The following is a 22,702-nucleotide window of genomic DNA, read 5'->3' on the forward strand; positions in this document are numbered from 1 at the left end:
TATTTTTCCTTGGTGGGGGCTTGCTGCGAACTGGGGATGCAGATAGTCATCTCCTGAGTTCGTGACACCAATGACCAATAATTATAATCATGGTTATAAAAATAGCCAGCAGTTGGTTAATTATTCATTTATGTGTACAAATATTTAATGAGCACCTGCCGTGTGCCAGGAACATGTTAGCTCATTGAGCTTTTATAGGGATGCCACGAGGCAGGCAGAATTGTTCTATTTCTCCTCTGGCAGATGAGGAAATGGAGGGCCAGAATGGTTGACACGCCCAAGTTTACATGCTGAGTTAGTGGTGGGGCTGGGATTTGAACCCAGATCTGGCCCTGCCAGAGGCCGAGCTCTCAACCACAGTGATATGTACTTTCCTGCTGAGCACCAGGTGGGGCCTTTTCTTATAGGACCTCCTCGAGGGTAGACGTTACCATCTGCTTTTTACTGAAGGGGACACTGAGGGGAAAGGCAGCCTGGTCACGGCCTCTCCTGGAATCTAGTGTTCAAAGTTGAAGAGGTGTAGGGACCCGAGGATGGGAGAACAAGGGTTTAGCCTGGGGTGGGGGTCGGGGGTTGGGGAAGACTTCATGGAGGAGATGTCAATGACGCTGGGCCTTGAAGGATGTGTGTAGGGGTTTGCCAGATGAGAAGTCTCAGGTGGAGGGTTCTACCAGTGCAAAGGTGCAGATGTGTGAAAGTGCCAGGGGAATTCAGGTGACTTGGGGTGTCTGGAGTGAGGATGATGTGTGGGGACGAGTAGGCAGTGAGACAGAAGCTGGACTCAGAGCACCTGTGTGCAAAGCAAATGAGCTTGTGTTTTACATTGGGGGTGTTAGGGAATGGTGCTTGGGCTGGGCAACCATTTAACAGGTCTGTATATCAGAAAGACCCTCAAGGGGCTTAGGCTGGAGTCCAGATCTCAGAGAGGAACGGCATGACTAGATAGACTTCTACCTTCCTCTCCAGTGTTGCCTCTTCCAGGAAGCCTGCTTTGACTTCCAGCAGCCCTTTCTCTGTGCCTCCCTTTGCTTCTGGCACACTTTCTACCTTCTTGATATTTGCATGGCGTGCCTCTACTTCTCTTTCTCGCCCCACCCAGATCTCCTCCAGGCAGGGTGTGGAGCTGAGCCACCTCTGGTCCCCAGCACTGCCCAGCAGGGGTTGGGTACAGAGGGTGGCAGAACCCTCCGAATAGGAGGATGAGTGGACAGATGACTGTGTGCACGATTGGCCAATTCCTAGGTAGTGTGTGTGTAGGTGGCTGAGTCACATCTCAGGTAAAAGTGACATCACTTGAGTTTCAGGTACTTCTTTCCTGGGCCCCTGCCCATTCAGTCACAAATCTGTTCAACCCATAGAAAGGGAGTTAACTCACTCATCCACCCACCCATCCACCCATCCACCCACCCACCCACCCATCCACCCATCCATCCATCCATCCATTTTTGCATTCTTTCATCCCTTGACTGGTTCATTCACTGAAAATTTATTTAGCACCCATATATCAGTGATCAACATGGTCCCTCCTCTCCAGGGGCTTGTACCTGGATGGATACAATCCAGAGGGATGGGTGGAGAAGGGGTGGCATCCAAGCAGAGACTCAAAGGATGAAGGAAGAGTGTTTGAGGCAGAGAAGGCATGTGGTAGAAAGAACAGAGAATGTGGCTTTTTCAAGGAGATGAGAAAATGCTGTGATGTTTGAACATTGAGCACGTAGGGTATGGAGGACAGAGATGTTTTGAGAGAGGTCTGGACTGGGGTAGATCATTCGGGGCTTTGAAAATGGGCTGAACAGCTGGTGCTGTGGCTAATGGCTGTGAGCGGGAAGGGACATGGTCAGATCTAGTATCTGATAAGACCTCCTGGGACCAGAGTGCAGGGAGGAGGCTGCACTGGAGACTGAGAGCACAGGAGGCGTAATTCAGATGGCCTGGATTGGCAGAAAAGAGGGGGTGATTAGGGTGAAGAGGGCCATTCTGGATGGAGAGCTCAGCCTGGGCCAGTATGTGAGGTGTATGTTGAAGGGTGAGATAGGAGAGACACAGGGAGGCTAGATGGGGCAGGGCCTTCAGTGCTAGCCTGAGCTTGAACTTTTTTACAAGGGTGATAGGGAGCCATGGGAGGTATCTGAGCAGGGGAGGCTCATGTTCAGATCAGCATCTTATAAGGGTCTTTTGGGAGCAGGTGTGGAAGATGGACTGGAGAGGTGAGGTGGAGGTCAGAGCTCAGAGAGGAGCCCCAAGGAGGTTAGAAGCAGAGGTCAAGGGTCCGCACTCTCTTTTGAATTATCATCACCTCTTCTCTCTCCACAGCTGCCATTGCCCCCAAGGATGACCTTTTCTACGGTTTCCTGAAACCTTGGCTGGGTGAGTGTGGGACTGGATGAGCTGGGGCTGGGGCTTCAGGGAAGAGGGGGTGGGGCGTGGGGTTTCTTGTGGTTTCAGAGTAATAGGACAGGCTCCTAAGGGCAGTCTCCTGCGCCCAGGAGATGGGCTGCTGCTTAGCAAAGGTGAGAAGTGGAGCCGGCACCGCCGCCTGCTGACCCCCGCCTTTCACTTCGACATCCTGAAGCCCTACATGAAGATCTTCAACCAGTGCACTGACATCATGCATGTGAGTCGCGGGGTCTCTTGGGAAGAGGGTGTCCGCGGAGTGGGACTGGTCCAGGCCCCGACGCGTGTGTGAGCCATGGGATGTCAGGACGGTTCACTTCCTTTACCTACAAAATGGGCTTGAGGCAAGCAGGCAGCTGGGGTGCCGTTGTCAGCCCAGCTCAAAGCCTGCGGTCTCTGCTTCGGTTCGCCATGTGTCTCTCTCTCGCAGGCTAAATGGCGGCGCCTGGCGGAGGGCCCAGTGGTCTCCCTTGACATGTTTGAGCACGTCAGCCTCATGACCCTGGACAGTCTTCAGAAATGTGTCTTCAGCCACAACAGCAACTGCCAGGAGTGAGTGTGGCCTTCCTGGGGGAAGATAGAGACAGTTGCTGCAGGGCAAGGTGGTGGGAGAAGAAAGGAGACGCTCAGGTGTCGGGCATCGCCGGGCTGTTGGTACTCTGCCACCGGCAGGCTGTGTGTTTCTGAAAACTGACATCACCTCTCTGGGCCTGTGTCCTTATCCGAAAAAATGGAATCCCAATTCCACCCCCATAGTCATCTTGTGAGTATTAAGTGAGGTAATGTAAGTTGGTGGTTGGGTATAGAGTAGGTGCTTAATAAGTACTAGTTTCCCTCATCCTTCCATAAGAAATAGTTTGGCTTTTGGAAAGTGTCTCCCCCGGCTATGAGCCTCAGTTTCCTTTTTTGTAAAACAAGGATGGCAATTCTTTTTTTTTTTTTAATTTATTTATTTTGGAAGGGAGAGAGAGAGAGAGGGGAAGAGAGAGAGCAAGCAGGGGAGAGGCAGAGAGAGAGAGAGAGAGAGAGAGAGAGAGAGAGAATCCTAAGCAGGCTCCATGCTGTCAGTGCAGAGCCTGATGTGGGGCTTGAACCCACAAACTGCAAGATCATGACCTGAGCAGAAACCAAGAGTCAGACACTTAACCAACTGAGCCACTCAGGCACTCCAGGGATGACAATTCTTGACCCTCTGAGACATGCTTTAAGAATAAAATGATATGGGGTGCCTGGATGGCTCAGTCAGTTAAGTGTCTGACTTTGGCTCAGGTTATTATCTTCAGGTTCATGGGTTCAAGCCCCATGTTGGGCTCTGTGCTGAAAGCTCCGAGCCTGGAGACTGCTTTGGATTCTGTGTCTCCCTCTCTGTCTGCCCCTCCCCCACTCATTCTCTCTCTCTCTCTCTCTCTCTGTCTCTCAAAAATAAATAAACATTAAAAAAAAAGAATAAAATGATGTTGCACTGCCCTGGCACACAGTAGATGTTCAGTAAATATTTGTTGAATGAATCAATAAAATAACCATTGTCCTGGTTCATTCATTCATTCATTCATCAGATATTTGTTGTGTAGCTACTATGTGCCAGATACTATGCTATCTACTGAGAATATGGTGGTGAGCAACAGACTAAGTCCCAGTTCCTTGGAATTTATAGTCTAAGTGGGGATATAAGGAAGAAGAGACATCATAAATGGCAAGTTTGTAGCACATAGTACGTTCTCAATGATAAGCTGCTGACTTTGTTACTCTGGGCTTTGTAGGGTTATGTTTCAGTTGGGTAAAGTGACAGTGGCTTTAGTGATTAACTAGTTAATTGATTAATTAATCAGTCCAGAAATATTTATTCCAGCCTACTATGTGCTATTCCTGGACTAGGCACTGTGAATATAATGGTCAACAAAATAGACAAAGTATTGCTCCTTTGGAACTTATATGTTGATGGGAAGAAAAGCAGTTACCGTGCACAAATAAATAAACAAGGAAGTGACAGACTGTGACACGTGTGAAAACAAGCATAGTTCAGGACCAAGGACAGCCCCTTGCACACCTGTCCCAGTGATTTCATTTTTTTTTCTTTTTTGTTAATTTTTTTAAATGCTTATTTGAGAGAGAGAGAGAGGCAGCATTTTATATTCCTACCACTAGTATGTGAGGGGTCCAATTTCTCCACACCTCTACCAACACTTGTTATTATCTGTCTTTTTGATTATAGCCATTCCTAGTTGGGGTGAAACAGTATCTCATTGTGGTTTTGATTTGCATTTCTGTAGTGGCTAATGCTGTTAAGCATCTTTTCATGTGCTTAGTGGACATTTGTATATCTTCTTTGGAGAAATGTCTATGCATATGTTTTACCCATTTTTTAATTGGATTCTTTGTCTATGAGTGCATTTTAAGAGTTCTTTATATTATTTATTTATTTATTTATTTATATTTTATTTTATTTTATTTTATTTTATTTTATTTTATTTTATTTTTTGACAGAGATAGTGACCTGGGGAGGGGCAGGGGGAGAAGGAGAGAGAGAATCTTAAGTAGGCTACACCCTCAGTCCAAAGCCTGATGTGGGGCTTGATCCCATGACCCTGGGATCATGACATGAGCCAAAATCAAGACTCAGACTCTCAACTGACTGAGCCATGCAGGAGCCCCAAGAGTTCTTTATATATTTTAGATACAAGTTTGTGATCATATTTATGAGTTCTCTCACTCTGTGGCTTATAGCCATTTAGTCTTTGTGATGCTACATCTATTTGGAAGTCCTGATCTGTCTTTGGGTCTATGTGTACCTGGATTTTGGTTTTATTCAGATATGATGAGGCCACCCGATCAGGAGATGATTGTTCCTTACAGTTCCCAAGAGGAGGGGACCTACTACACCCCTCAGGGCCACACAGGGAAGCATCGGTGTCAGTCGGGAAAAAGCATGACAGTCTTTTTTGGTGGTTTCCTTGGGAAGGAACAGTATGGCAGTTACACAAGCTTAGGATTCACTCGTTTGAATAATTACAGAGGGCTCTGGAGGATGGGGGCTGTCCCTAGTTGTCCAGTGATTAAGGCCTAGAGATAGTGGCTCGGCCTGGTAAACTTCAGCGTATGGGCTCTGGACTGTTTGGTGTGCACATGAAAGGCATACTCTTGGGTGAGTCATTGGCAATCTCTCAGAACTGGCTAGCTCTGGGAGGGGCCGCGTCTCTCCGGGGTCAGCAAGGCCCCAGATGGTGGAGCGTGAAGAGTACAGGAAAATTAGAAAATATCGTCTATATACGGGGCGGGGGGGGGGGGGTGGGTTGCTCACTGGTCCTAGGGAGCAGCTTGTGCTCACGGCCCTTCCTGTCCCGGCAGGAAGATGAGCGATTACATCTCGGCCATCATCGAGCTGAGCGCACTCGTGGTCCGGCGCCAATACCGCGTACACCACCACATCGACCTCATCTACTACCTCACGGCAGACGGGCGGCGTTTCCGGCAGGCCTGTGACACCGTGCACCGCTTCACCACGGAGGTCATCCAGGAGCGGAGGCGGGCGCTGCACCAGCAGGGGGCCGAGGCCTGGCTTAAGGGCAAACAGGGCAAGACCTTGGACTTCATCGATGTGCTGCTCCTGGCCAAGGTGAGGCTGGGCCCCGGCCCCTCGTGAATTGCACCAACTCCATAAAAGGACAAACGGCCCGAATAACACAGATCTAGGAGGCAGGCAGGCACCCTAAGACACAAGTAAGACTTACTGTATTCGTTTTGCTGGGGCTGCCGTAACGAAGTGCTGTAGACTGGGTGGGCTAAACCTCAGAAGTTAACCTTCTCAGAGTTCTGGAGGCTAGAGGTCTGAGATCAAGGCACTGACAGGGGTCGGTTTCTTCTGAGGCCTCTCTCCCTGTCTTATAGATGGCCTCCTTCTCATGTGTGTTCACGTTGTCTTCCCTCTGCCTGTGTCTTTGCATAAATGTCCTCTAAATATTGGGCTAGGGCCCACCCTAATGACGTCATCATAATTTAATTACCTCTGGAAAGGCCCTGTCTCCAAATACAGTCACGTTCTGAGGTCCCGGGTGGTGAGGACCTCACCGTATGAATTCTGGAGGGTTGTGGTGGGGGCGGGGACATGATTTTGCTCACCATGCTTAAAAGTTGAAACCCAAGACTTTGAAAAAATATGACACTTGCAGAGATTGCTTCTGTGGGATTTCTTTTCTTTCTTCCTGTTTTTTTTTTTTAATTTTTTTTTTCAACGTTTATTTATTTTTGGGACAGAGAGAGACAGAGCATGAACGGGGGAGGGGCAGAGAGAGAGGGAGACACAGAATCGGAAACAGGCTCCAGGCTCTGAGCCATCAGCCCAGAGCCCAACGTGGGGCTCGAACTCACAGACCGCGAGATCGTGACCTGGCTAAAGTCGGACGCTTAACCGACTGCACCACCCAGGCGCCCCTCTTTCTTCCTGTTTTTGAGAGAGAGAGAGAGAGCAAGTGAGTGAGGGGCAGAGAAAGAGAGAGAGAGAGAGAGAGAATCCCACAAGGGGCAGAGAGAGAGAGAGAGAGAGAGAGAGACAGAAGCCAGGCTCACCGGAAGGGGGGATTGAGCTCACCCAAAGCAGGGCTTGAGCTCCCCTGATGTGGGACTCATGAACTCACGAACTGTGAGATCATGCATGACCTGAGCCAAAGCCAGATGCTTAACCACTGAGCCACCAAGGCTCCCCCTTCTGTGGAATTTCTGAGCAGCACTTGGGTTCTGGATTCAGGCAGTTCTGGGTTCCAGTTCTGGCCCTGCTGCTTAGCGGATGCTGGACCTTAGTCACCTGACTCGTCCCTCTGAGCCTCAGTTTCCTCATTTACGACATGATGGTCATGAGACCTGATCACAGGTCATGGTTGGGCCTCCATCCAGCAGGATGCTTGCTGCAACCAGCTGCTCAAGGGATACGAACTCCCTTCTTCCCCTCACCTTTGACTCTCCCTCCCACTTTCCATCTTTCTCAGACAAGCCACGTACCTCTGTCTGCCTGGCATTCTTCCCGCCGCAGCTTGGCTTGAGAGAGGGGGGAGTATCTTGACTTCAGCCCTAGGAGGCGGAGGGTGGGATGAAGCGGGCTAAGGATCCTCTCCTGTTCGTTCCAGGATGAAGACGGGAAGGAACTGTCAGATGAGGACATCCGAGCTGAGGCGGACACCTTTATGTTTGAAGGTGAGGATGTGGGGGGAGGCGGGGAGGGGGCCCTGTTGTCAGAAGATCGTGTCTCCGCTGTCCTCAGGCAGCCTCCACGTGAGCTCCTCACCTGCCTACAGGTCATGACACAACATCCAGTGGCCTGTCATGGGTGCTGTTCAACTTGGCCAAGTATCCAGAGTACCAGGAGAAGTGCCGGGAAGAGATCCGGGAGGTCATGCAAGGCCGGGAGCTGGAGGAGCTGGAGTGGTCCGTTTGGGGTCAGGGGGATGGTGGGGGGCCGGTTGAGTCTAGAGCTTGCGAATTTGTTTCTTGCTCTGGTCTGCACATATTTCTTGCTCTCGCTACTGCAGGGTGCCGTTCAGTTGAGCGGGGTGGCTTCCAAATGGAGGTGTGGGTTCAGGTGTGTTTCACACGTCTCCTCATTCTCCTTGAACCAGCAGCCACCCGGGGGCGTGTTCCTCTCAAGGCAGATTGCAGAAGCTCGAAGAGCCACAGTCTAAAACCTCTGCCTGCACTGGAACATTCCATTTCACTAAAGCAAGTCACACGGCCAAGCCCACCATGAACGGGGCAGGACATACATTCTACCCGCCTGAGCAGAAGGCACTACAGAATCACGTGCAAAGGGCAAGGGGCGTATAATTCAGACATGTGCCGTGTAGAGCTGATTTTTGGGTGACCCAAAGAAAATACAGCATTAAATAGCATCAAACAGCGAGAAAGCTCTTTTCTGTTCAGGGTCAACCTTTTATTGATTTATTTTCTAAAGTTTATTTATTTTGGGGTGGGGGGGGGGAGCAGACGTGGGGGAGGAGCAGAGAGAGAAGAGAGAGAATCCCAAGCAGGCTCCGTGCTGGCCGTGCGGGGCTCGAACTCACAAACTGAACCATGAGATCATGGCCTGAGCTGAAGACAGACGCTTAACTGATTGAGCCACCCAGGCGCCCCCGCGTCAGCCTTTTAGATTTCGATGTCAGGGAGACATTCTCAGTTGAGTGCCGTTTGTATTCTTCAACTCCTTGCTAATCTGCCTTTTTGATGAAGGGAAAAGATGGCTCAGGTTCTGAGGACTGGGCAGGAGATGATGTCTCGCCAGAATTTAATAACTCTTCTGTTTTCCCAGTGGTGTTTACCTTATGGGTACTTTTATGCCAGGCATGCCGTTTGCCCTTTACAGGAGTGACATGAAGTTTCTTTGAAAGAGAAAGAAAACGATCTAGATCATGGACCAAGGGTTATAATTAATCCACTTTTGGGCCCTGGAGTCCAACGGAAAGAAGTTAATAATAGCAGAAGGAGAGAATGGACAGGTTTTTTTTTTTTTTTTTTTTTTTTTAATTTTTTTTTTTCAACGTTTATTTATTTTTGGGACAGAGAGAGACAGAGCATGAACGGGGGAGGGGCAGAGAGAGAGGGAGACACAGAATCGGAAACAGGCTCCAGGCTCTGAGCCATCAGCCCAGAACCCGACGCGGGGCTCGAACTCACGGACCGCGAGATCGTGACCTGGCTGAAGTCGGACGCTTAACCGACTGCGCCACCCAGGCGCCCCTGGACAGGTTTTTAAATACTGAAATTGATCCACACAGGCTGGTGAATTGCTGATGCCCGGGTGCCCCCCCCCCCCCCCCCCCCCCGCCTGTCCTGGCACCTCTCCCGGCTATCCCCTGGCTGCCACATAATCCATCAGTTAAAGGGTTAATGCTGGGCATGCAGAAGCCTGCTGGTGCTTCTCGGGTTGCTTGGGGGCATGCTGAGGGGTAGTGATGTGTGCATGGCATAAATGCAAACACCGGAAGCTGGGGCAAGTCGGAGATCCTGGACTGGTTTCCTGCGTGGTTGCTCCTGAGCGTGTGTGTGTGTGTGTTTGGGGGAAGGGGTGTTGCTGTGCCCTGGCTCCAAGCCACTGACCATCCCACGTTCCGTGTTCCCCAGGGACGACCTGACCCAGCTGCCTTTCACCACTATGTGCATCAAGGAGAGCCTACGCCAGTTCCCACCCGTGACCCTGGTCTCCCGCCGCTGCACAGAGGACATCAAGCTTCCAGATGGGCGTGTCATCCCCAAAGGTGCCCATTGTGTGCTGCCAGCTGCCAGGCCGCTCTAGCGCCCATGGGGGCATGGTCAAACCTGCCCCAGGTGCACCCTCCCTGTGGATGGGCCATCTCTCTGTGTGGCTGTTGCTTCTGGGGTGAGGGAGGAGAACCCACGTGTAGGGGCTAGACAGAGGTGGGTGAGTCCAGGTAGAAGAGCAGGAGTGGGTGTGGTGGGGTGGGCCCTGTGAGGGTGCCGGTGAGGGAGGGGTGGTTTCATTCAGTGGCCAAATATTCCTTGGAGACTAAGCCTGGCTCTGGGTGATGCTGGGGCTCTAGAGAGGCCTCGTTCCCAGTCCCAGGCCTGGAGTACCACTCAGTCTGAGGAAGACACAGCAGGGCACAGACATTCCCAGTCACATGGGGTCAGGAATGGCCTAAAGGAAGTAACTTTAAAGGGGCCGAAACAGTCCAAAGTAAGGAGTGATGACCTCATATGGGGTGAAATTCAGGGTGGGGGTCTGCTTGGAAGAGGCAGCATGAGAGGTGAGCCTCGAAGGTAGAAAGTGAAAGAGAGAGCATATTTATGGAGCAGAGTTTCAGGGTGCAGGTAGTGAAAGGCTGCGAATGCTAGGTTGAGGCCCCTGAACTTGATCTTCAGGACAGTAGGGAGTCATGGGAGGTTTTTGAGTTGAGGAGGAACAGTGTCAGATCTGTGAGTGACAAAGATCCCTGTGTGGCCGGCACGGCAGCTAGAAAGCAGGTGATGGGGACCTCTTAAGGGGCCAGCAGCAGAATTTTTCAGAGAAGGATGGGCAGGGGAGGGTGGTAGATGGCTCATGGGAACAGCATGACTCCAGGAAGAGCAGGGGAGGAGGAGGACTTCAGAGAAAGTTCCCCTCAGCCCCAGTGGCCCCACTGATGCCACGCTCCCCACAGGAATTATCTGCCTGGTCAGCATCTACGGGACCCACCACAACCCCACAGTGTGGCCTGACTCCAAGGTGAGCACCTGCCTCAATCCTCTCTTCCCTCAGCTTCTTCCCCCTCAGAAGGGGTGGTCCTGGGCCACTGAGGCCTTCCTACCCTCTTCCCCAGGGACCCAGGTGGCCTGGCTGGATGCACAGCTTGAGTGCCCCTCCCCCCATGTATTCACTCACTGTTTGTTGATTCATTAGGTCCACAAATATTTATTGAACACCTACTGTTTGCCTGCCTCTGTGCTGGGCACAGAGGACCGAGAAATGTACTGTTTTTGTTTTTGTTTTTGTTTTTCCCTCATGGAGCTCACTGTGAAGTTCAGGGGAAGAAAATAAGCAAAAACTATGGTTGTGATACATGCACAAAGGAGATAAAAACTGGAGGGGGTGGGGGGCACTTTAGCTCACATGGTGAAGAAAGGCCTTGGGGAGGAAGAGGTGTTTGAGTTGAGACCTGAGAAGTGCGAAGAGCAGGGGGAAGCCTGTTCCAGGCAGTTGAGACAGGAAGTGCAAAGGCCCTGTGGTTGGAGTGAGCCTGGCATGCTTGAACAACAGAAAAGAGGAGGTTGTGGCTGGATTGTAGTGAGGTTGTCTCCATCCAGCCGAAGGGTCAGGACCAAGCTGGGATGGATGGGCCAACCAGACTCACCCACCCCCTGGCCACTCCTGCCTAGGTGTACAACCCCTATCGCTTTGACCCGGACAACCCACAGCAGCGCTCCCCACTGGCCTATGTGCCCTTCTCCGCAGGACCCAGGTAACTCTTCTGTTTCCCCCAGTTTAAGACAAGTGTAGGAGGAGCCCCATGGGAGTCGAAGGTCAGGGATGTGCCCATCAGGAGCAGAGATCACCTCCCACCCAGATGTGCTTTCTGCCAACCCAGCACCCTTCATGCCTCCAGTGTACTAAGAAACCCCCAAATCAGACTCTGTGATAGCATCCCTGGGTGTTGAGCGCCTACTGTGTGGCAGGCCCTGAGTTCTGGGCTCATAGGCTCCCAACGACTCTAGGATGCCATTGCTCCCGTTTTACAGATGAGGGAACTGAGACCCAGAGCGGGAGGTCGGTCATTTACCCAGGGACTTCCCCCTTCCCGGGTCACACAGAGGCTGCACCTGAGCCCCTCCCGCGTCCCCCTTCCTCTAGAAACTGCATCGGACAGAGCTTTGCCATGGCCGAGATGCGCGTGGCCGTGGCGCTGACGCTGTTGCGTTTCCGCCTGAGTGTGGACCGAACGCGCAAGGTGCGGCGGAAGCCTGAGCTCATCTTGCGCACGGAGAACGGCATCTGGCTCAACGTGGAGCCACTGCCTCCGCGGGCCTGATCGCCGGCGCTTCCCTGCGGATCCCGGGGGGCCCAAGCCCCGCCCAAAGAGGCCAAGGCCCCGCCCCCGAGGGACCAGACCCCGCCCCCAGGGCCCTGAGGGCAGAGGCCACGCCCCTCGAAGGCCCGGTTGGGCTCCTGGAGGACCAGGCTCCTCCACTGAGCAGTATGATGAAGGTGCAGGCCACGCCCCTCATGGCAAGGCTCCGCCTCCTGACGGTCTGGTCCTCCCCCTTGAGGTCCAGGTCAGGTCCCCCGAGTGCCTGCTTTCCTGCTTGAGGGACCAGGCTCAGCCGCATCTCTTCGGGCCCAGACCCACCCCCAGGATCCAGAGCACTCGGGCCTTCAGGCCCCACCCACCCAGCCATCTGAGGACCCTAGACCTGACACCTAAGGCCTCTGGGATTCAGTACCTGTCCCCCGTGGATCCCGGCTGGCTTTTAAGTTGAGGACTTGAGAGCTGGAGCCTGAAGTAAGAGCCCTGGACCCGGACGTCAGCTTCTTGAGGTCCCCAGCTCATATGGGTGAACTCCTCTGGCATCAGGCTGCATCCCAGGGCTCAGGGTGTGTGCTTCTGTCGATGTTTTGTAAATCCAGACCTTCCCTGGAAAGCCTCTTCCTTCCTCCTTTGCTGAAAGGCCCTTTGCTGAGTGTTCTGATTTTTGTAGAATAAAAGCGAGGGATGCAGACACCCTCCCCCCCCTCACCGTCTACTCCCTAGCTCAGCCAGACACTTCCCTTGGGCTCCAGGAAGGAAATGAAGGTGCCTGGACAGATGGGAGGCAACTGAGGGAAGGTATGGGCTAGGAGGCTGGGAAGCCATTTGTCCTCAGACACGAACTCAGGCTTTTGGGGACAGTTTGTGCATTCATTTATCTCATCAACAGACCACATATTAATTAAGTGTTTGTTGGCACTGGGCCTGGAGCACAGCCGGGCCCAATTCCTGCCATCGGGAGAACAGGAGACAGATGTTGAACAAATAATTCCACACGTAAATTTATTTACAATCCGTGACAAGTGCTCCAAAAGAGAGGCCCTTGTTGCTCTGTGACACAACAGGGGGGTGGCTCAGGGAGAGCTTCTCTGATGCTGAAGTGAGGGTACAAGTTGAGTGGTGACAAGGAGAGAAGAGCATGTCAGGTGGGAGGGACAGCATCTGCAGATGTCCCCAGGTAAGGGAGAACATGGTGTGCTCGAGGAGCACCACTCCAGAGAGGCTGGATCCGGAGGAGGGGTGCAGACTGGAGGAAAGTCGTGCAGGGGCCAACTGCCCAGGAACTGCGGGCTACATCTCAGTTCAAGCCTTATGCTGAAGGCAATAGGGAGCTATAGAAGGTGTGTGAGCAGGAGCATGACAGGATCTGGTCAGATATGAGCTGGCAGGACGGTGGCTTGGAAGGGGGGGGGACACTGGGGAATGGAAACCTGGGGAAGAGGGAGACTGAGGCCCAGGCAGGACAGGAGGGGGGACTACCTAGCCACAGGAGCTGCGGTGAGGGAGGAGTTAAGGGTGATTTCCAAGTCTTTGGCTGGGGGAACAGGTGATGGTGTAGTCCCTGATATGATGATAAAGAAGATGGGGCAGTGACAAGGTGTCTACAATAACCATATTAACTCATCAAATATTTATTGAGCATCTGCTGTAAGCCAGGTGGTATTTGAGCCCTTACATAATTGACCTTTGTTGGGTGTGGGGGGAGGTTAACATGACGAATAATAAATGAGCAAATAAGTAAATTCATACAGGGCCTTGGAGGATTTTTACTTTTATTGTGACAGAAATGGGGAGCCATGGGAGGGTTCTGAGCAGAGCGACAGATTTGTCATTTGGTCTTTATAGTATTCTTTTGGCTGCTGTGTGGGAAGGCAAGGGTGGGACTAGGGAGACCAGATGGGGTGACTACATTGGCCCATGTAGGAGAGAAGTGGTAAGTGCTATGGAAAAATCGAGCTGGGTCAGTGTGTGTGTTTGTGTGGGTGTTCAGTAATGCTGGTGGGGCAGGGGGAGAGGTTGTAAGATGGTCAGTGAAGCCCTCACCAAGAAGGGGTCATTTCAACAAAGACTTTAGGTAGGAGAGGGCAGGAGCCATGTGGATATTTTGGGGAAGAGTTTTTGAGGCAGAGAGAATGTATAGTGCAAAGGTCCTGAGGTAGGAACAAGCTTGGGGTGTTTAGGGGGCATTGAAGAGACCAGTGTGGCTGGAGGAGGAACACAGAAGGGAATGAGGTCAGGGAGGGGATAGGAGCAGGTCACACAGGGCCTTGGGGTTCACTGACTTTTTCTATGACAGAGATAGGGAGCCATGGAGGGTTCTGGACAGAGGAGGGACAAGATTTGTCATGGCAGTCTTTGGCTGCCATGTTGAATAGAGACCGTGTGAGGCAAGGATGGGACTAGGGAGATCAGATGGGGTGACCAGATTTGTCCAGGTGAGAGATGACAGTGTCTCCAAGCAAGATGTGGGCTGTAGAGTGAAGACAGGTGCTTGGATTCTGATTTGGACCGACTGCTTTACGAAGCTAGGGCTGGCAGATTTGCTAATACCTTGAACGAAGGATTCAGGAGAAAGGGAGGCCCCCAGATGTGGGTCTGAACACCTGGAAAGACAGACGTGCCACCTCGAGATGGAGAATGCTTAACATAGTAAGGTTTTTCTGCGGGGGGGGGGGGGGGGGGGGGGGGGGGGGGGGGGGGGGGCGGGGGGGGCGGGGTGTGAGGGCTGAGATCAGCATGTCAGTTGGGGCCAGGAGGAGTTGGAGATGTCAAGTGGGCAGTCGGATAGGCTGGTCTTGAACTCGGGAGGGAGTTCTGGGCTGGTGATACATACATCTGGGAAACCTCAGCACTTAGATGGTGTTTCAAAAGCCCCAAGACTGGTGAGATCCCCCTCTGTGTGTGTGCGTGTGCTCATGGAGGGGAGACCAACCCCCTGGGGGTCTCCAGAGTTGATATAACAATAATGACATTTAAAGTTGAGTGCTTCCTCCGTGCCCTTCCCAAATATTGGCACTTAATTTTCAGGGGGTACTATTAACTGTCTCGTTTAATGGAAGTGGAAACGGATTTCCCCAGAGTGAGATGGTTCACCCAAGGTCCCACGACCATGTCCTCATATCGTGGCCTCAACGGGGTGGCTTACCCCCGAGGCTTCTCGTGCGGGTCTGGGTCCCTAGCCTCGCTTTGCCTGTAAGGGGGGTGGCGGCAGGCGTGGGTGGAGCGGGGTGGGGCTGGGGGTCGTGGAGATGAGTGGAAGCTGGGCGGTGGGATGCTGGAGGCGACGTGTGTCCTGGGGTGCCCCCGGGTGGCGAGTTCTGGGATTGTCGGCCAGAATCCCCAGTTGGAGGCCACTCTCCTCCGGCAAAAAAAAGCTTGCTCTTGGGAGACGACCTATTTGGGTTTAAAACCCGGCTGTACCCCTTTCCTAGCGGTGGCCTTGGGCACCTGACTGCTCCTTTCTGCACCTCGGTTCTCCTTTGCCGTGTGGATTTTTCATCATGCTTTTCATGCATATTGACTTCCCGCTAAGGTCGATGGTGGTGACTGAATGAGGGAGGGAGGAGGGGAGGCATGGGGCCCGTAGGTCTCCGGGACCTGCTGCATCAGAGCGATTCTCCAAACACGCCCAGGCCGGGCCGGTCACTGGTCGCTGTCTCCTTCTTCTCCTGAGTGTGTCGGAGGCTCCCTCTGCTGGACGGCTCGGGGACAACAAACTTTAAGGCGTCTCGTCTCCTCCGTTAGTTCAGAGTGTGTATGAGCGTGTGTGCACGAGTGCTTGTGCGTGGGACGTGGATGTTTGGATATGTGCATATGTGTGCACGTAGGTGTGTGGATGTGTGAACGCGAGTGTGTGTACGCGTGCAAGCGTGGGTGCGTTGTGTGTATGTGTGAGATTGTGTGCGTGCATGCACGTGTGCGTTTGGGAACACGTGTGTGTGTGTGTGTGTGTGTGTGTGTGTGTGTGTGTGTGTGTGTGACTGTGTGGGGGAGTATTGGGAAGAGAGGAGGGAGAACCCCACTCACCAGTTACATTGTCCACATCAGGCAACTTTCCAAACCAACCCCCCCCCCCCCCCCCTGTTCAGCTGTTGCAGCCGGCAGAACATTCTGGAGAAATAATGCCCTTGGCAGTGGCCCTGAGTAACGACTGGTGGGTGCCTGTTCTCGCCGTGTCCCCGAGGTCCCCAGAGGGACTGAATCCCAGGTGCCCCGAGTGGGAACTTCCTCAATAAAGCCCCCTTTCCTGGCTGCCCTCATCTCACTCTGCCTCACTGCCCTACTGGCAGTTAAATTCTTGTCTCAGAATACAGCCTTTGTGCTGGAATCCTCACATTAGAGTCCACAGGTCGCTCCTCCAATCCCCACGAGTCTATTATTATGCTGTTCTTACCAAGAAGGAACCTGAGGCTCAGAGAGGGCAAGTCACTTGCCTAAGGTCACACAGCTGGAGAATGGCAAAAGTGGGCTTTGACCATGGCCACCTGACCCTGGCACTTGCTGTCCCCTGAGAACTTCCTGCTTGATAAGGACTAAGGGAATGAAGTGGGGGACTGGGTGGTATTTACAACCAGGAAGGTCCCTGATATGTGTCCCAGAGACACCCAAGGCTCCTGGCTGATGCTCATGCCCTTGATCTGTCATAAAATAAGAGGAATAACAGCAAACACATACTTGCTACTTGTGAGTCAGGCAGTGTTGTAAGTAGTTTATTCATTTATCACCTCTCTCTGCAAGTATTACATTGGCTTGAGGTAAAAAAAAAAATGCAGTTGTAGAAACTTAATTATGCTTTTGTTTATGCAAGCATAGAAATTTAAAAGGGAAATTCTTCCACTGCGGCTTCCGCTCCCTACCCCCAGACTAGCAGTTTGGTGTGAATTTTTTTTTTTTTTTTTAGTATGAAAAAAAATTGCAAATGTGAACATTTTCCAATGTACATACATTTTTGTACACATAACCATTTTAAAAATGTCTTCTTTAAAAAAATATTTATTGAGAGACAAAGAGAGAGAGAGAGAGAACGAGCAGTGGAGGGGCAGAGACAGAGGGAGAGAGAGAATCCTAAGCACTCTCTGCACTGTCAATGCACAACCCGATGCGGGGTTTGAATTCACAAACTGTGAGATCATGACCTGAGCCGAAATCAAGAGGCGGATACTTAACCGACTGAACCACCCAGGTGCCCCAAATCCACCATTCTATTTTCTTTATTTATTAAGAAAAGTTTTTTTTTTTTTTAACCATTTATTTTTGAGAGAGAGACAGAGTGAGAGAGAGGGAGACACAGAATCCGAAGCTCTGGGCTCTGAGCTGTCAGCACACAGCCCGACACAGGGCTTGAACTCCTGGACTGTGAGATCACGACCTGAGCCAAAGTTGATGCTTAACTGACGGAACCGCCCAGGCGACCCTTGGGCTTCCTCTTAACATGGCAGCTGAATCCAGGAGGGTGTATTCCAAGGCAGCTGGAAGTCTTCTCACGACCTAGACTCGTAAGTCCCCAGAGTCACTGAGGACAGCTCAGGTTCAAGGTGAAGGGAATTCTTTATCTCTGTCAGTCGGTGTTCTCCAGAGAAACAGGATAGCATCCGTCTGTCTATTGAGAGAGATTTATCCTAAAGCGTTGGCTCGTGAGACTAGGGGGCTGGCGAGCGCGAAGTCTGTGGGGCGGTGGCTGAAAACTCGGGTAGGGATTGGTGCTGCAGCTCAAGGCAGAATTTCTTCTTTCAATGTTTGCTCCTGAGGCCTTGCGGCTGACTGCACAAAGTCCATTTGCATTGGAGTGCTGTAACTGACTCCTTGAAGTCAGCTGATCGTAGGTATTAACTCTATCTACGAAACACCTTCACAGGAACACCTAGTAAATGTTTAGGTAAATAGCTGGGTACGGGGGCCTAGTGTAGCAGACACGAAAAATTGATCATCGCAGCCTCTCAATGAAGGGGTAACACAGCCTTTGCTGCCATCTGTGATCTACCACGTGGGAAGGAGAGGGGGCAAAGGGTCTCTCTTTTTTGGGGGGGAGGGAGAGAGAGAGGGCACAAATGAGCGAGGGGCAGAGACAGAGAGAAAGAGAAAGGGAGAGAGAAAGAGAGAGAGAGAGAGAGAGAGACGCGGAGCTCAGCGGAAGCGAGGCTCGTGCTCACCCGATGTGGGACTCGAACTCATGAACCGTGAAATCTGACCTGAGCCCAAGATGCTTAACGACGGAGCCACCCAGGCGCCCAGCAAATGTCTCTTTTTATGACATTACACTGCTCCAGGGTCTCTTCTCCAAGTCTCTCTTCTGTGGCTTGGGGTGTTGGTGGTGGCTAGGCTAGTTTTTGTGAGCAATCATCACCCAATAATCAGAGAGGGAGACAGAGAGAGAAGGAAGTGGGGAGAGGAGGAGGAGGGAGGAGGGAGGGGAGAGGTGGAGGGGGAAGGAAGAGGGGGAGGAGGGAGAAGAGAGAGCAGGGGGGAGGAGGGGGAGGATATCAGTGCATTCAATGCCCACGACAATACCTTCGCGGTTGTTCCTGGCTGTTGTGTGCGCTCTGAGCTTTTCCTGAGTTTTCCTCTAAGGCTTTCTGCCTCCCAGGCCACTTCTGCCGCCTGGACTGGGAATCAGGCTGCTCTGCCAGCTGGTCCTGCCCTCAGCACGGCTTCAGAACCCTGTGGGTTTCAAGTTCTCAATTACATGGAGTAAAACCTCAACGCCGCCGGCTTCTGGGCTCATTTCCCCAACCATCGCGGGGCTCCAGCTGAGCTGCTCCTTGCTGCCGCCACCACCCCATCGCAGGAGCCCCTCCAGCCCTGAGTGTCTCTGCACGTCCGAGGATGGGAGCAAGAATGAGCATGTGTAAGGAAGACAAGTGTGTGCCCCACCCTGTGCTGGGCCTTTGCAGCTCTGGCACGGCTTCAGGGAGCGGTTCTCATGCACGGACTGCGCCTCCCCACCATCCAGGTTTCTGCTCAAAGGTCACCTCCACAGGGCAGCCCTCCCTGATTGCCGCGTCTGAATAGCCCCCTTGGTCACTTGCTAGCATGTCTCACTCTGTTAATTTCCTTCATTGCCACCACCATCTGACTTGGTCTTGTTTCCCGTTGGCTTCCCCCGTCAGACATGAGCATCATGACCCAGAGACCCCATATGTCTTGTTCATCCCAGGTCCTGGGTCCTAGCACTGTGTGCCTGGTACAGAATAAATGCCCAAGTACAGTTTGTGGTTCAAGAATGAACTGCCTGGGAGGTATAAGCCCACCTCTCTGTTTTAGCAAGGAGGGCATGAGGCTCAGAGAAGACGAGTGACTTGCTCCAGGTCACACAGCCAGTGAGGAGCAGGGCTGGGATCTGAACTCTGTTGGGCTGAATCCAACACCTGTTCCTTCCCAAAGGCCGAGGAAAGGAAAAGAGAGACTCCAGCCACCAGGCAGCCTCCATGCTTGGTGTAGAGGGACCCCAGGCTGACTCCTGGGAGAGGTGTCTTCATGGGGTCACAAAAGAAAAACTGCTCACTTGTTCTGTGCACCAACCATGGGCCCCCCGCTGCACCAAATCCTTTTAGTATTTTGGTGATAACAGTTATAGCAGCTCAGGGAGGGAGAAATTATTTGAGACAAGTAGCAAGTTAGAAGGGTAAAGACTCCAATTCTACTTTCTCCAATTCCACTGTGGTGTGTGGAATCTTCTGGAACTTTTTCGCTGCACATGCAAACATGCGTGCACGCGCGCGCGCACACACACACACACACACACTCATAATTTTATATGTAGACAGGGACATTATTCACATATCACTCAGAGTTGTACTTTCTCCTATCCTCTCGGCCTGTTTCTGATAGAATGCTTGCAATGCTCTGTGAGGTTTTATCAAGCCCATTTTACAGATGTGAAGACTGAGGCTCAGAGGGGTGATGGGCCGCACCTGAGCCTGGCGACTCACAGTGACTGCCGGCTCTGGTCAGACACACACTTGTCCACTGCCTGACTCTGGGTGCGGGTGGAAGGACCAGCCAGCCTCTGCCTTTCTGTGTGTGGCTCCCCTCCCTCCAACGCTGGCTGGGGGCCATTCCATAAGCCAGGCTTGTGTCATTTGGCAGCTGAGACATTCCTTGTTGGATGAGAAACCACTGGGGACACTCCAACCACCTCTGACTCAGAGCAGAAAGTCCTACTTGAGGCTTCCTGCCTCCCACACTGGGTCTCTTGCTTCCTTTCTGCTTCCTGTCACCCGATCCAGGATGTGAGGAGTCCTGGATGGATGGATCCTGTCCTTCCACGGCCACAGAGGCCTGTTGGGCTTTGAGTCCTTGGATGTAGTGGAGCAGTCTTCAATACCTGCTTCTGGACTGAATATTGGAACAAATTTTGCCACCTTGGCTGGCTCCTTGAAGGGCGTGTCGACTGCAATCACAGCGTGGGTGTCGATGGAATAAAGCCATACTCACTTGTGCCCACTGCTGGGCATATTACACCATGACTGTGGGGCCTTTTCAACAACACTTCCCACTCCCCCTCTTCGTCCAGGACCAGCTCAAAGGTCACCTCCCCCTGGAAGCCCTCATGTCACAATCATTGTCTGATACATTCTTGATCATTTGTTCAGTCCAACAAGATATGAACTGTCTCCCCACTAGATATGAACCCTTTGACAGCAGGGATGACGTCTGCCCTGCTCACTGCTGCATCCCTAGCATCTAGAATAGCGACTGGCACACAGTAGGTGCTCAGTAGACACACAGTAAGCAAGGAGATTTTCCTCCTTGCTTGACGAATGAAAAAACCGAGGGACAGACTGGCTAAGTTTCCTAGGAGGTACATTGCTGAGACTGACTTGGGTCTCTTACAGCAGTGCGTCTCAAACTTTGACGTGCACGTGGTGAAAACATGAATTCTGATTCAGCTGGTATCCCCATGATCTATTGCTGTATAACAAACAGTCCCCCAAACTTGGTGGCTTAAAGCAAGGACCACTTCATCTTTTCTTATGACGCCGCATGGTGACCGGGCTCAGCCGGCTGGTTCCGCACCGTCATCTGGGCCTGAGCTCATCTGGAGGCCCACCTGGGCTGGAATGTCCAAATGGCTCCTTCCTGTGGCTGGCAGTTGTTGCTAGCAGTTTGCTGGGAAATCAGCTGGGGCTGTCGATTGGAGGTGCCTAAGATTGTGGGGTCCTTCCGTGTGGATTGGGCTTCCTTGCAGCATGGCAGCCTGGTTCTGAGGGGATACATTCTAAGAGCAAACGTCAGTGTGGGCTGCTGGCCCTGTTTCTGGCCCATAACTGGCAGGGCCCAGCCTCGCCCACGCGCTACTGGTTAAGTAGTCCCAGGCCAGGCGAGATTCAAGGAGACGGGACCTAAATCCCTCCCCTTACTGGGGACGATAGCAAAGCAATTACAGCCATGTCATTGTGGGTCTGGGTTCGAGCCTGAGATCCTGCAGGGGTCCAAGATGCCAATACTGAGGGTCTAAGGACTACATTCTGACTGGTCAGTTCTTAGAGCTCACGGCTATGAAAGTCCCTTTCTTCCCTGAGTAGTTAATGAACACCTACTGTGTGCCAGGATTCACCTTCCCCTGTGCTGTCACGTTGAATTACTTTGCTGTGTGGCTCGAGGGAATTTCCCTGGACCTTTATTTCCTCCTCTATCCTCCTGTTTCTCCCCAGACCTATGTGGCCCTGGCCCCGGCCCTCCTCTGGATGGAATGTTAGCAAGTAGATCCATGGATCCAGTGCAGCAGAGGAAGAGGGAACTCTAGGATGGCCACCGGCAGCTGGACCAGGTAGGGCTGGAAGGAATGTGTGGGTCAGGGACAGGAAATGCACATCCTGTCATTGCAGGAGGAATGTCCTTTCTAATCCTCTTGCTCAGCAGGCCCATCCTTCAAACTCACCCTCACCTTGGGATTTGACCTGGGGAGACCTGGTTAGGTCGGGGTGGGGGGGATTCCTCACTCCAGAATCAGGACAGGATCTGAGCAACAGGAGTCCTCTCTCAGGCCCTTATCTGACATCCCATTTCCCAGATGGCAAGACTGAGCCTAGAGAGGGCCGGCACAGCCCAAGGTCACAGCCAGGAGCGGGCAGAACTGAGTGCAGGGTCTCCCAGCTCTGTCTGGGCCCCCCTCCCTCTCCTGGCTCCCAGCAGACTTACCCCCTCACCTCCAGGTGACTTCTTCCCACTGGGCCCTTTACCCCCTGAGTCTGATGCAAGTAACCCCCAGCCAGAAGGGCTTCTTTGTTCCTGCGCCCCCCGCGGTCTTGTGTCAGCGCAGGTCCTAGGCTGCTTGGAGGCAGAACTCGAACTCCTGCCAGGTTGTGCAGCCCGGAGGCCCGAGGCTTCCTGATTCTGCGCTGGGAAATGGTGCATGCCTCTGACCTGCCTCGTATGTGGAGAGGAGCCCCAGAGATGTTTTGGGACTAGGCTTGGCTGGACCCTGCCCCCATGGCACCTGAACTCTCACATTCAAGCTTTTCTCTGCTGTGCCCTGCTGGCCTTGAAAGGGCAGGCTAGTTGTTAGCTCCGCACCCAAGAGTCACTTTGCCCATCCCTCAACGGATCCCCACCCCCACATGGGCGGTGCTGAGTACTGAGGATGCAATCCCATACTCTCTTTATAACACGGACTTGTCCCTCTTCCCTCACCTACCAGTTGGGCCGCTGCCAGGTGGGGAGGAGGTAAGCAGGCAGGCAGGGATTGGCTGGTTTAGCCTGGCCACTGCCAGTGTCCCCTAGGTCAGGCGCCAGGGACAAAGACTTTCCAAGAGGAAGGGAGAGGAGCTTGTGTGGATAAGCTGCCTTGGCCTGAAGGTACCTGG

The 22,702-nt window shown here is 52.6% G+C and overlaps 2 protein-coding genes across 5 annotated transcripts in view; both read left to right on the top strand.

The window, feature by feature from the left end:
* The window catches only part of LOC123605455 (ultra-long-chain fatty acid omega-hydroxylase), a 52,086-nt gene extending 38,443 nt beyond the window's left edge, over positions 1 to 13,643 (top strand). For all 4 annotated transcript variants that reach the window (XM_045492354.1, XM_045492353.1, XM_045492352.1 and 1 more), the window contains 10 exons: positions 2,314 to 2,367; positions 2,487 to 2,614; positions 2,825 to 2,946; positions 5,740 to 6,007; positions 7,512 to 7,578; positions 7,680 to 7,809; positions 9,499 to 9,632; positions 10,536 to 10,600; positions 11,251 to 11,333; positions 11,723 to 13,643. In XM_045492354.1, coding sequence (XP_045348310.1) covers positions 2,314 to 2,367; positions 2,487 to 2,614; positions 2,825 to 2,946; positions 5,740 to 6,007; positions 7,512 to 7,578; positions 7,680 to 7,809; positions 9,499 to 9,632; positions 10,536 to 10,600; positions 11,251 to 11,333; positions 11,723 to 11,900 — 1,229 coding nt within the window. In that variant the 3' untranslated portion in view covers positions 11,901 to 13,643. The remainder of the gene's footprint in view (positions 1 to 2,313; positions 2,368 to 2,486; positions 2,615 to 2,824; positions 2,947 to 5,739; positions 6,008 to 7,511; positions 7,579 to 7,679; positions 7,810 to 9,498; positions 9,633 to 10,535; positions 10,601 to 11,250; positions 11,334 to 11,722) is intronic.
* Positions 13,644 to 22,604: 8,961 nt separating this feature from the next.
* The window catches only part of LOC123605458 (cytochrome P450 4F3), a 75,101-nt gene continuing 75,003 nt past the window's right edge, over positions 22,605 to 22,702 (top strand). The window contains exon 1 of the mRNA XM_045492363.1: positions 22,605 to 22,694. The gene's annotated coding sequence lies outside the window, so the exon portion shown is untranslated. The remainder of the gene's footprint in view (positions 22,695 to 22,702) is intronic.

This window comes from Leopardus geoffroyi, chromosome A2 (assembly GCF_018350155.1).
Source record: "Leopardus geoffroyi isolate Oge1 chromosome A2, O.geoffroyi_Oge1_pat1.0, whole genome shotgun sequence".
Lineage (NCBI taxonomy): Eukaryota > Metazoa > Chordata > Mammalia > Carnivora > Felidae > Leopardus > Leopardus geoffroyi.